Source organism: Silurus meridionalis, chromosome 12 (assembly GCF_014805685.1).
Source record: "Silurus meridionalis isolate SWU-2019-XX chromosome 12, ASM1480568v1, whole genome shotgun sequence".
NCBI classification, from domain to species: Eukaryota; Metazoa; Chordata; class Actinopteri; order Siluriformes; family Siluridae; genus Silurus; species Silurus meridionalis.
The window spans coordinates 10,730,976-10,743,606 of record NC_060895.1 but is presented as its reverse complement, the minus strand read 5'-3'; the positions used below and the strand labels follow the sequence as shown (position 1 = coordinate 10,743,606).

The following is a 12,631-nucleotide window of genomic DNA, read 5'->3' as shown; positions in this document are numbered from 1 at the left end:
TGTCAGAGGAATATAAGGGCCATAAACAGGCCACATCTTGGACTATGAATAAATCACATGATACTTAAAAAAAAAGAGTGATGTATGGGTTTTGCCACAATTATTTTATTGAATTGGAAAAAACCTAGGTATTTGGATGTTGGTGGAGGATGAGGTAATAGTTGGACAACAGAAAAGATTCCTGTAATACAGGTTGCTCTAGATGGTATATGAGGATTTTTTTGGGGGGGTTGAACAGACTGACTTTGTTTTTGCTGAATAAAGTCCTTGTTCTTTGAAACCACAACATGGGAGACTGAACTTGGCTGTTTCTTTTTACACAGCATTTTAACTTGTTGGTTTTGATAATAAACTGCTTTTCTTCCTTACTAATATCACATGATTATTTAAAGGGTTTTAAACATCATGAGCATATAAAAAAAATAATAATAATTTGTCCTCAGCCTGGCCAAACATGACCAAAAATACTATTTCAATTGTTGCAGTGCTAATTAAAATAACTGTATAAAATGGTTGATATTAGACTGCTCACTAGGTAAAAAAAAAAAAGTGTCAATCAGAAACTAAAATAAAAACATTTATTTTCTGAAAAAGTATAACCTATTCTGTATCCTTAAAACTTATTCACTAAATAAAAAAATGCATTTCCAAATGGTTATACTGTTTATAATGGCTGGATGGTCATTTCAAATTAATAATTTATCTTCAACATTGCACTTTTCAAAATTTTAGAATATTATTAGCTGCTTAATTTTCCTGTGTGAACCAGTGTCTTAAATTTTAGGGGTCTGAAAATTGAGTAATAGTTCTGGGGGCAGAAAATGTTTTAACAATAGACTGAAGATTCAACAAAAGTGTGCATTTTATACAACACAACAGGTTCATATTTTATTTAAACAATCTGCAATAACAAAAAAAACTTATTTAGAAAAAAACATTCAAGATAATAGCCAAAAGAATTAAGAAAGAAATTGGTTTTGTTTTCAGTTTATGCATGCACCTGTTACTTCTCTCATTTGAAGGAAAAGCATTGCTGTGTAGTGTGTTGAGGATACTTTGGTTCCCTCTAGTGGGCAATCTTCACAATGTGAGTGGGAATGGCTTGCCAAAGATCAGGTTTTTCAAAATACTGTACAGTCAACATTTCTGCTGACTCTTACATAGTAAAAGCACCATAACAAAAACCTTAATTTAGTGTGTCTATGATTCTTTTTTCAGACATTTCTGGTAAATTACCAGACCCCTTTTAGCCTCTCAGGTGGTCATGCTGTTATGAACTTTAAAAAGAATAAAACTACAACAGAAATGCATTTAAACACATTTTCTAAAACAGTTTTATTACAATCATATTTTTTTATATCAAATTCAAAGCCAAAATATGAAGTGATATTTAATTCAAATGTGTCTCTATGTTGCAATTAAATTGTTAATTCTAAAAAAATTAAAATGATGTTTTTTTAAATGTAAATATGCATATTAGAATAGAGGAAGACACTTTGCATGAATGTGTGAGACATCAATCTCTTTTTTAAATCATTTTTCCTCTATTACACTTTAAACCTGGAAAACAGTGCAGATTACAACAGACAGCAGAAAACAGAATATAACATACTTAACAAATATAGCACTTGAATGGGAAACAGCACAAGTCCACAATATGTATAACTTTCTTATTTTTGAATGACATTTTACAGATGTATACCCCAAATAAAAGTCTTTGATTTTAATTTACATTAATGAATTTATTTTGCTAAATAATTATTACTAATATTAATACTATCAAATGTATATTTTTGTGAAATTCTCTACATTGTTATATTTGTTAGAACAAAACATACAAAACAACGTAGATAATTTCGAGTCAGTGTTTTTTTTTGGTTTGTGAAAAATCTTTTTTATCTTCAAAGCAACAAGAAAAAGATATTAAACACAGTTAGATCATTTACAATATTTGTGATCCTATACACCATTTTTACCACAAAATTTTAACACAATACAAGTTTTCAGTACTTTTTTCCCCTAAAAGGTTAACATATAATTCATATTCATTTCAATATGTAGATGTGGTTTACAAAAAGCTTATCTCCGATAAATGCTATCAATAATCATTCAATTCAAATGGAATTGTTGTTTCAATTCCAAAATAGCGTTGAAAAACAAACAAAAAAATCCAAACCTGTATTCATCAACTACACACATTTCTATTATGCATTTACAATTTCTATTTAATCCTTCCTAAATAATCTTTAGGAAATTTTGTGATAAAACAAGAACAATTTATGTATGTTATTGTCACAAATTTGATTTTGTTTTTCCACTTTTGCTTAACATATATCACTGAATATAGAAGCCATCTTGCTACAGGAAATAAAGCAAAAACAATAGCATTTCTTATAACCTTCAAAAACATTATTACTATAAATGTGCTTACAAATTTTTTTTTATGTTGATCTCCACTGAAGTAGAGCTCCATTACAATAACCGGGCACTTTTTGTAACTGTGTCAAGAACAAAAGTTTAACTTGGTTTAACTGCTAATTTATAATGTTTGTTTCATTTTTGTATAAAATGTTTATATGTACAAAGACCATTATACGCCAAAAATACACATTTGATAGAATTACTTACCTTATGAAACAAATCCATTCATTGAAGTATGACACAACATTGATTCGCTTTTAAATAGTATGTTTGCTGTTCCATAAAGAAAACACTGTGTGGGGATACAGTGCTTGTGGATTAACTTCTACACTGGAATGGCTTGTTTGTGGTAATTGCCCAATTTAACAGGAATTTTGTCAACAGATGATTTTTACTTCAACAATAATAATACAGCCCAAAGAGTATAAAATATATCAACAGGAAATATGCTCCAAGTACTGTACTTTTTTATCCTTCATAAACTCTTATAATCTTTTTAATCTTGAAAGTTTGATTAAGCTTTCCTAAATCTAAGAGCTCAAGTTCTCCGTGCTATTTAGTGTCACAAAACTCCTTTTTTATTTTTATTATAGTACATAGAAAGTTACAGAACAACAATGTTATATAAAAAATATGTTATGCACTCTTCCTCTCTTTTTACTTGTCGAGCTCCTGAAATACCAATGAGCATCAGTCAGCCCTCATCAATGAGGTCATCCCCTTTGCTCTCTGGACCTAATACCATTTTTCTGCATAGAGTTAAGAAACCTAAACAACCTAAAGATACAAGAGACTAATTTGAATGCTTTCACATAGGAACCATGAAGAAGACTTTGAACTATGATTAGTATGATGGACATCCATCAGTAAACACTTGATAATCTCATCAATAAGTAAACTATCACAAAAGGACATTCGGTGTTTACAAGCACTGCACCTCCTTAGTCCTCAACAAAGCTCCAAAGCAGACCCATCTCCTGGCTGTTTCAGCCACAGTTCAAGTGGTTTTTCAAAATTTCAATAATGACGCACCATTCCAGCCAATATTAGCTAATTACACAAAGCGTGCATTCAGATATGTATACCGCTCATTTAATCCTTCCTGTCCATTGTGTGTAAATATCTGCAGGAGTACAAGAAAGCTTTTCTGAGTTGAATAAATTGCATGTAATAGCCCTGGTGCAGCCCTGGTGTGTCTTCAGCATCATGTAACAGTTCCTTCTACACACTTTTAAGAATCCTCATCCCCTATCATCGCACCATGTTACATAAAAGAAAGAGGAATTAACTGATCTTGGCCCATGGGAAATCCATAACAAATACTTTAGACATCAATGAATTTGTAAGGATATTTGCCAAGGGAAACAGAAGACTAATGCTGTAGATAGATGGAGGAATAGACAGAGCAATAGCTAGACAGAATAAAAATGATCTGGGATATAACTGTTAAACAATACAAATAAAGTTTTAAAGCACTTTTGTATGTCACTCTGATTGTAGATGTGTGCGTGTGTGTATGTTAAAAACTGTCAATGTTTTGTAAAGAAAAACAAGAAAGCTATGGCACATTCTGTGACGTAAGAAAGACAATGACTTCCTGTAATCAGGTAATCAGGAAGTAAATTGCCTACTGGTGGCGGAAGACTCACCTGGGGACATATTGGTTTCAGCTGCGACAAAAGCCGCTCTTACTTTTCGTCGAGCAGAAAGACAAAAACAAAAGAAAAAACAACATGGCTCGGCTGTTTCTTTTGGCTTCTCTCTGTCTTTTTGGTTCAGGTTTGGTTCTCGGTGAGGACACATGCGTGTTCACCCACCTGAACCGGAGTTTGAACCCAAAGTCCTTGGACGCAGGAGCGAACTATTCCGGTCAGCTGGTCGGCTTTGACAACGAGCTTCAATGCCGAGATCTTTGCTGTAGTAGAGAAGATTGCCACCTGGCTTTGATTCAGAAACTGGGTGATGGTTTTCCACAATGCTTCCTCGTCAACTGTATGAAAAACGGGGAAAATGTGTGTGTTTTGGAAGAAAGTGACAACTCCAAAGCCTTCCTCAAGACTCTCACCAAGACAGAAGGTAAACACCCGAAAAGACACGGCTTCCGGGTCATTATTTGGGTTTTCAAACCCAGAGAAAACTTTTTCTACTTTTATGAAATAAAATAAAATGGCACAATCTGCTAGGATTATCGGTGCATGCGAATCTGCGTTTTTCAAACTGCGGGTTGAAATTGTACGTTCAAAACGATTGAAACTAAGGGTGGCTAAACAATTAAACAAAGCTAATAAAAATGATAAAGAATGAATAGATTTTTTTTGCATGATATGGTGTACTTTTGGTTTGCTGAAAGAGATACAGATAGAAATACTGGCGAAAGTGTAGTAAGGGTACGAAAAGTTGTTTTGTTTAGCGACAGACTGTTAAAGCAGGTGCTACAGCTTACAGTGTATTTTCATTGGTGTTACATGGGTTTGTGTAAGGGATTTTCACAAGGATTAATGAACATGTTTTTTATTAGAATCCAGGCCAATCAGTCACAATTTCAAGTAAAATAACTCACTAGTATGTTATTATTCTCTAGTAACAGTCAATCACTGACTGATACATGTACATACACAAGCAAAAGAAATGTTGAACAGCAGCTCCCCCCCCCCGACAATTGTCTCATTGTGTTTCTTCAATCCCACTTGAACTACCTGTACTTGACAAACCAGTATTCATTTATAAGCACCTGATTGCAAGGTGTGTGGGGGGGGATTATACTTGACTAAATAAAACAAAACATACAAAAAAAACTCTCCCAGAAAATTTTAGACTGTTTACCACCTGTTTTTAAAAAAAAAAGTATTTAATTGAAATGTATTTTTAATTGTCTATTTACCACTAGCACAGTGTTGTATGGGGGGGAAAAATATGACTGCATAAAACCCTCTTTTCTTTGTGTTTTCTTTGTTTGGTGTGACAGGTTATTGTCGTGCCGGAAAAGAAGTCGGTCTTTGCCGGGCGTCCATGCCCCGTTTCTACTACGATGTCACTGACCAGACCTGTAAAAGGTTTGTGTATGGGGGATGTGGAGGAAACCAGAACAACTTCAAAACACAGGAGGAGTGCCTGAATGCTTGTAATGGTGTGAAAGGTAAATTATGTAATAATGTGCTGCTAATTCGGTGTTTTAGCTAAGCAGTGTCTTGGGTGTGCAGTTTGAGGATGGGATTTTGCTTGCCCTTCCCAGACCAACTTCTCCATATAATGATTGAGATCTTTTTAAAGGAGGGGAACCTAAAAACCTAAAGGGAGGTGGTAGCTCAGTGGTTAAGGCATTGGGCTTTGGATCAGAAGATCACAGGTTCAAATCCCACCACTGCCACTGCTGGGCCCTTGAGCAAAGCTCTAAAGTTGTAAGTCGCTCTGGATAAGGGTGTCTGCCAAATGCCGCAAATGTAATGTAAATGTAAAAACCATCTTCCAAACAACAGTAATGAACATGACTAACATCTCAACTTAAAAATATCAGTACTGGTCAGACCCTTGGAGTTGCCATAGTGGACAGTAGCAAGTTTTACACGTTTGTATACAACTTTTTTGTTTACAACTTATGTATTTTTTTTATTATTGTTTTTTGTAAGTACTGTAAGTATAACTTGATGCTTAGTTATATTCGGATGGGTAGCTGTTAAGAAGCTGACTTGCTAAGTGTTTTGATGCTCTTATTTATGAGGAAAGACAATTAATCCGAAATCCAAACCAACTGAGAAAACAGAACGCACATCAATATAAAGATATATACTTTAATAGTCAGACTCATGTCTTCTCCTTTTTTAAGATCATTTCATTGGTATAAATGTTTGAATGCGAGTTGTATTATTCAGTTCCTTGGTCTATTCATCGTTTGAGAGAAGTGTAAGATTTTGAGACTTTATTTATGTTGTGTGAATTTTACACTTACGGTTTAGTAGCCTTTCTAATTTTGTTGTGTTTGTGTAAGAAAAATGTAGATTTGCATATAAGTGCAGTTCTGTTTAGTCTGTGGAATGCAAAATATCTATCAAAGTTAATCCCAAACTAGGAAAACGAGAAGTCTGATCTGTTTCCTGCTTTGCTCAATACTTTCTTGTTCATGTATCAGCAAAGCTATTGCTGAGTTGTTAGTCACTGTGCGGGAAGTGTTTGGCACAGAAGGTTTCGGATTTCATTATGCCTAGTTGTTGAGTAACTGGTTGAGTGACCTTTGTTGTGGGTTGATTTACTTTTCTTAAGAAACCTGTTTGACAAATGCATTTTAGAATGGGTTCTGTGACATCCACTAGTTGCAACTGGGGGAAGGGGGTGGGGGTGCCGTAGTGAGGTAGAGGATAAATGAAGCACTACCAGCCTGGAACAACATCCCACACTGTTGTAGACATCCAGGATAACAGCGTAGACCCAAAAACACCTGTCTCTGAGTAGGGCTTTGTTAACAAACAAGTTTATGTGCTGGGTACTATCTGTTCCAGAATAAATGATTTCAGCTGGTTTTCCATACGGCATTTTCTGAGTAAAACACACTTCTTCTTTTGCTCATTTATTGTACCGCCTGTGCAGTCAGTCATAAACTTTGTAGGCCAATAAAACATTGATGGTGGAAATGTAAATTGTAGATGAGATATAGCTGTTAAGTGCAGTGCAGTTTGATGAAATTTTTGCTGATGTCTGTTACCATTTAAGTGCATAAAATAATTTTTTCAATTATGTGAGCTATGAATAAATCATGAAGCTATTTTTACGATTTTGTGATTTTTACTGTTTATTGTTCATTATTCAGAGAATTCTAAATACAGCCCTTATGTGTAGAACTGTAGTCCTGAAGTGTTTTGTTCTGTGTACAGGTCATGTGATTACTGATACTTCATTATGGGCCACTGAAATATTTTTTAAATCTATGATGTACTACCAGAAATGTGTGGTATACTAATATAATTATGTACACGTGGTGAATTATGCTTTTGTTTGTCAGCATCTCCAGCAATATCTACAACTGAAGCTCCTCTACCTGAAATGACGACAGATGATTTTGCAGGTGTGTGTTTTTAAGCTATTATTTCTTTATTGCTTTACATTCTTTTAGTAAGACGTATGCACTGACTGCTAGCAGACTGTTTTAAAGACTCATCAGACTAATTAATCGTTTATTTGTTTAGTAACCCCATGTCATTGTCTCTTTTCAGCAAAGTGCAAGGCAGAAGCAGAAGTAGGGCACTGCAGGGCTTCTCTGCCACGCTACTACTACACAAATGGCGAGTGTAAACGTTTCAGATATGGTGGATGCGGTGGCAATCAGAACAACTATCTCACTGAGGAGGAGTGCCTGAAAACCTGCACAGGTATGTATATACTGCTTATGGTATGATCTTTCTTAAAGTGAAGTTGCCTTTTTTTTTTTTATTTTTTTTTTTTTACTGTTTAGTCCTGCAAGCCAAAGTCTGGTGATTTTTATTAAAGGAAGAGACAATTTGACTGACATTGGACATTTTCTGTGGTTGCTTTGTCAGTGTTTTTTTTTTTTTTTCTTCTCCCTTCAGTCTGGTGACCAAGTTTTGTTTTGAAAAGTTTGTTGGAGTTTGGCATATAGACGTTTATACATAATAGTATATAGCAGGGGTCACCAACGGGCACTAGGTCGCCCGCAAGGACCACATGAGTCGCCCGCGAGCCTTTTCTAAAAATATGTTGCCTACCTTATTAAATCATTGTTGATAATTATTGTGAAAAAATCCTTAAAATGATCAGTGTCCTCACATAGATCAGGGGTGTCAAACTCAAGGCCTGCGGGCCAAATCCAACCCCACGTACAATTATATCCGGCCCGCGAGATGATTTTATATAGATTTATTATTATTGTTATTAATGTGAAGCGCTGATAACAAACTACAGATCCCATAATGCAGCGCTTCAGCTGCCTTACCGAACACTAGACTACCTGGGAACATTCCAGCGTCAATCAAGTGGAGCTTCTGTTGATGTATTTAACCCTGTTGTAAAGTTATTGTGAAACAGCGCCTCTTAGTGGCGAAGAGAAAATTGGATTCTGAAAACGGAGCCTTTCAAAACCGATGGGATTCTGAGTATATGTTTACCGTGTGCCTTTTTGTGGAGCGAATGTGGCTGTAATTAGGGAATTGAATAAGACTCCACTACGAGAGAGAACATCAGGATAAGATGAAAAACCTGAATGCAGAGCAAAAGATACAGAAAGAAAAGTTAAAGAAGAATCTGACATTTCAGCAGACTTTTTTCACAAGAGCAAAATCACAAAGTGAAGCTGGTGTGAAAACAGAGGAGAAATCAGAGGCATCAGCCGGTTATTTACTGAGGGAGAGTTTCTGAAGAGCTGCATGATGAAGCTGTGAGACGTCTTGTGTTTCACATGAGAGATTTTTATAGAGAGCAAAATATTAAGTTATTTAAAGGTTAAAATATTTTTATAAAATGGCATAAGAACAAATACATCTGTTTTGATTTATTATTTTAACGTTTACTGAAGCACAATTTTTATTGATTTTTTTTTTTGTTTTTGCAGCTTGTTTATATTTTTGAACTGAGCCTATATGTATATTGGGTTTATAATGTTGTAATTTTCTCTTTGTAGTAAAAGTTGTGGATTCTGGGAACACACCCGATTCTGACAGTTACCAAGGTAACGCTCTATTTTTATCAAATGAGTAATTTTGTCATCTGTATGGAAACAAATTATATCCATAACTTTATTAAACACGGTGCATGCTCCACAGCTGCCTGCGTTGTGCCTGCTGAGCCTGGGCTGTGCCGTGCTTCTTTCCTCATGTACTACTTTGACCCGAGTACTCAGTCCTGTCAGAGTTTCATCTATGGAGGCTGCAAAGGCAACAAGAACCGTTACAGCACTCTGGAGGAATGCATGTCTAATTGTGCAGGGAGGGCTGGTAAGAGGAGATTTTATATAGCGTTAATTAAATTGTGTGTTTTGATGCCGTTCAAGTAAAGAGATGTAGTTATTGCATTATGCAGGTGATTTCGCCTCGCTGTTGAGTTAATTTTCGTATAAAATGTAGAAACCTGGTTTATTTAGTGAGGTTCAGGTTGGTGTGTCTTCTGTTTTCTTCTAACCTGTATTGGGCAGGGTACGATATCGAACACATTCACAATGCAGCAGAGGAACATATAAGGCATGTTAGACTTGAGTGTTTGCTTGCTGTTAAAACTAATGTCAGTTGTTTGTCTAAATTGTGCTTTGACAAGGTGGATCTTTATACCCACTCACTAACGCAGGCATTTCTCCAGCCTTAATCAGTCGGCCATATGTATAATCTGTAGTTAGAAACAAATATCAGCCCCAGTCTCTTTTTCTACAATTTTTAAACAATTTCACAGATCACAGCATTCATAACTGAAATATGGAATTGTCCCCTGGATTGTGCTTAAGGTTCAAATCTTAAAAAGGCTTGGTGCATACACTTTTGTCTGTAAAAAGGTGCCTGCATATTAGCATATTGTGAGTTGAAAAATTGAGTCCATGTTGTATAGAATCAGCTGTAAAGATACCTGGGCCACTTTCACACTCCTGCTGGAACTTAGTAGCTCAATCTCTGTAGAATGAATACTTCCGTTTGTCTTTGTACTTCCTATTTTGTGACAGCAGGGCAATAGTGGTTATGGTCAGTGGAGGTGATTAAGTGCTATATTGATGTGTTAAACCAGACGTTTTTTAGGACTGAAGTGCTCGTGGTTGGGGTGCAAGTGTTTGCACTTAGAAAGAATGTCTTGTGCTGCACTGCACATAAACATTTATAATCATGGCTTTACTTTTGTAGGAATTCCTGCTTAATAATATGTCGGGCATATAAAAAGTGCTATCATTCACTGCTTAGTAATAATATCAAACAGTTGCCTAGAATTTTGGAAACCTGGATGTACAGAACTGATTTATAGATCTGCACAACCCACAATTAAAGTGAATTTGAAAGCAGGCCTATATAAACCTAAAGTGTGTGGGTGTGGGTGTGTTTTGGTCATGTGTTCTTATCTATGTCATGTTTCTCTAGGGGGATTTGATGAGCATGGGGCTCACCACAGGGCTCGCTGGACTCCAGGTAAAACGATTGAGCGATTGATATATAACAGGTCTTTCTGAGGTTTGAATACATTTTTATATTTTTCCTTATTCTTTTCTGAAAATTTTTTTCAGCCTTTTTCCTGGTCGCCACTCTGGCCATCATGTCAGTCGTGTTGCTTTTCGGGTTGCTCCTGATCTCAATTCGCCGCGTGAAGCATCAGCGCCTCCTTTTACTGGATGACAAGCAAGAGCTGCTACCGGAGGAGTGTCTTCCTGAAGAAGAGGAATGTCCCCATTTCTCCAAATAAATCTTTTTCTTCTCTCTGTGACTGTGCACAAATATATATCTACACTCCAATTTAGTCACACAGCCTATAACTTGCTGTACATTTGGGTTCAGGAAAGCTTAGAGAAGCAAATATTAGACCCATTGGGTATAAGTATGTGGCAAAAAAGTCCTGTATAAACAAAACACTGTCATGCCAGCTTTAAAATTAACCTTAATGTAGCATTCTAGTGAAATGAACTTGGCTGTTCTTTTTAGTCATGGGGAAAAATGATGGTAACAGCCTTTTCTCTTTTTCCATTTTACACTATAAAAATAAAGCAATGAGCAAATGAATTTAATAGTTCTCAGCTTCAGCATACGGGCAGATTATTAAAAGGTTAATTAGTGCATTATCTTTAAGATACTGATGTGTATGCTTTAACATATGAAGGGATTTTTTTTTTTATTCTGTCTGTTGATAGAGCAATCATTTTGGGTGATTACATGTGACATCCTTCATGTTTTTTCTTTTTGTTTTTTTACAGTAAGTGCCTTCATTTTAAATAAAGTAAATTTTGTTGGGACAGAATTGTTTATTGATGACTTTGAAACATATCGTGATTTGTTCAATATTTGATTAAACTTAGGAAGGTTTCTTATATAGAACATCTCAAACATGAGTTTGTTTGTACACTCCACATATGTTTCAGTTTTCTTTTGTGAAAGTAAGAAAACATTTTCATATATTTAATGTGTTTCTCACACAATTTGAGGTGTACTACAACAGCTGAACTTCAGTATATGTCTGAATCTGTCTTTATATAATCAATATTAATCTTGGTACATGACTGATATGATTTTCATTTGTGTGTGTGTGTGTGTGTGTATGTATGTATGTGTGTGTGTGTATATATATATATATATATATATATATATATATATATATATATATATATATATATATATATATATAAATTACATAATTTTTTTTTCTAGACACACCAATCTTTTTAAGCCTGAAGAAAACTACTAATAATGTAATGTTATTTTCAGCTCTGTTTTACTAGGAATATTTCATCATCTCTCTGGAAGAGGAACTGTTTGAAATCAGCTGTCTAATAATAAAAACATTTGACTTTAAAATGACTGTGTTATTAATAGTATGTTCCTAGAAGCAAGCATGTTAATTTTTTTCTTCCTTCCAGTTAGTCCTCTTTAAAAAACACTGGCTATTAAAGGCAGAACTCTGGGTGTGGTCTTTCTATTCAGTGTGTGACGATGAACAACAAATTGTATTGGGCACAATGATATAAATTCTTCACATATCTGAAGTAGTACGGGAAAGATGAAAGGCATTCCCCCAGTTGGTGTCATTAGTTGCTGGAAGTATGTATAATATTAGTCTAGAAATTTCCATAAGTACAATTGGTTTGGTTTCTGGTGATTGGATAGGCCAAGATATATGATTTACTTCATTTTAATATTTTACAAGCTATTTAAGGAAATCCTCATGTCTAACAACCACTGTATTGCTTGTGTATGGATTCAGTAATCCATACACACAAAACAAGTTTCACCATGACCCTCAGGCTCCAGACTTGATTTGAAGATAGAAGTGTCTGTTAAAGCTCTTAAGAGGGCACAAAAGAGACTGAAGGCAGCTTTATAACTGATAAATGTCTTGTTACTATAAATTAAATGTATTGGTCTGTTTCATAATGTCTGATGGGTATACAAATGTTTGCAGTCAGCTGTATATTGTTCCCTCTGGAAGGTTTGGGTCAGTTCTATTTTTGTGTGTGCGTGTGTTATACTCTCAAGACTTTTGGTTTTTAAGATCAAAATATGAATGAAATGACAGATAAAGTATTTCA

General features: G+C 35.1%; 1 protein-coding gene across 1 annotated transcript; it reads left to right on the top strand.

Moving 5' to 3' along the window:
- Nucleotides 1–4,037: 4,037 nt before the first annotated feature.
- spint2 (serine peptidase inhibitor, Kunitz type, 2) lies at nucleotides 4,038–11,900 on the top strand. Its single transcript, XM_046862940.1, has 8 exons — nucleotides 4,038–4,497; nucleotides 5,387–5,557; nucleotides 7,415–7,477; nucleotides 7,626–7,781; nucleotides 9,047–9,094; nucleotides 9,189–9,359; nucleotides 10,479–10,526; nucleotides 10,622–11,900. The coding sequence occupies exons 1-8, from the start codon at nucleotides 4,155–4,157 to the stop codon at nucleotides 10,795–10,797; spliced, it is 1,176 nt and encodes a 391-aa protein (XP_046718896.1). The 5' UTR covers nucleotides 4,038–4,154; the 3' UTR covers nucleotides 10,798–11,900.
- The last annotated feature ends 731 nt before the right edge of the window (nucleotides 11,901–12,631 follow it).

Coding starts and splice junctions, on each gene's coding strand:
- spint2 (XM_046862940.1), top strand. CDS start 4,155: ATGGCTCGGCTGTTTCTTTTGGCTTCTCTCTGTCTTTTTGGTTCAGGT. Junction 5,558..7,414: donor TGCTTGTAATGGTGTGAAAG/GTAAATTATGTA, acceptor TTTGTTTGTCAG/CATCTCCAGCAATATCTACA. Junction 9,095..9,188: donor CGATTCTGACAGTTACCAAG/GTAACGCTCTAT, acceptor CATGCTCCACAG/CTGCCTGCGTTGTGCCTGCT.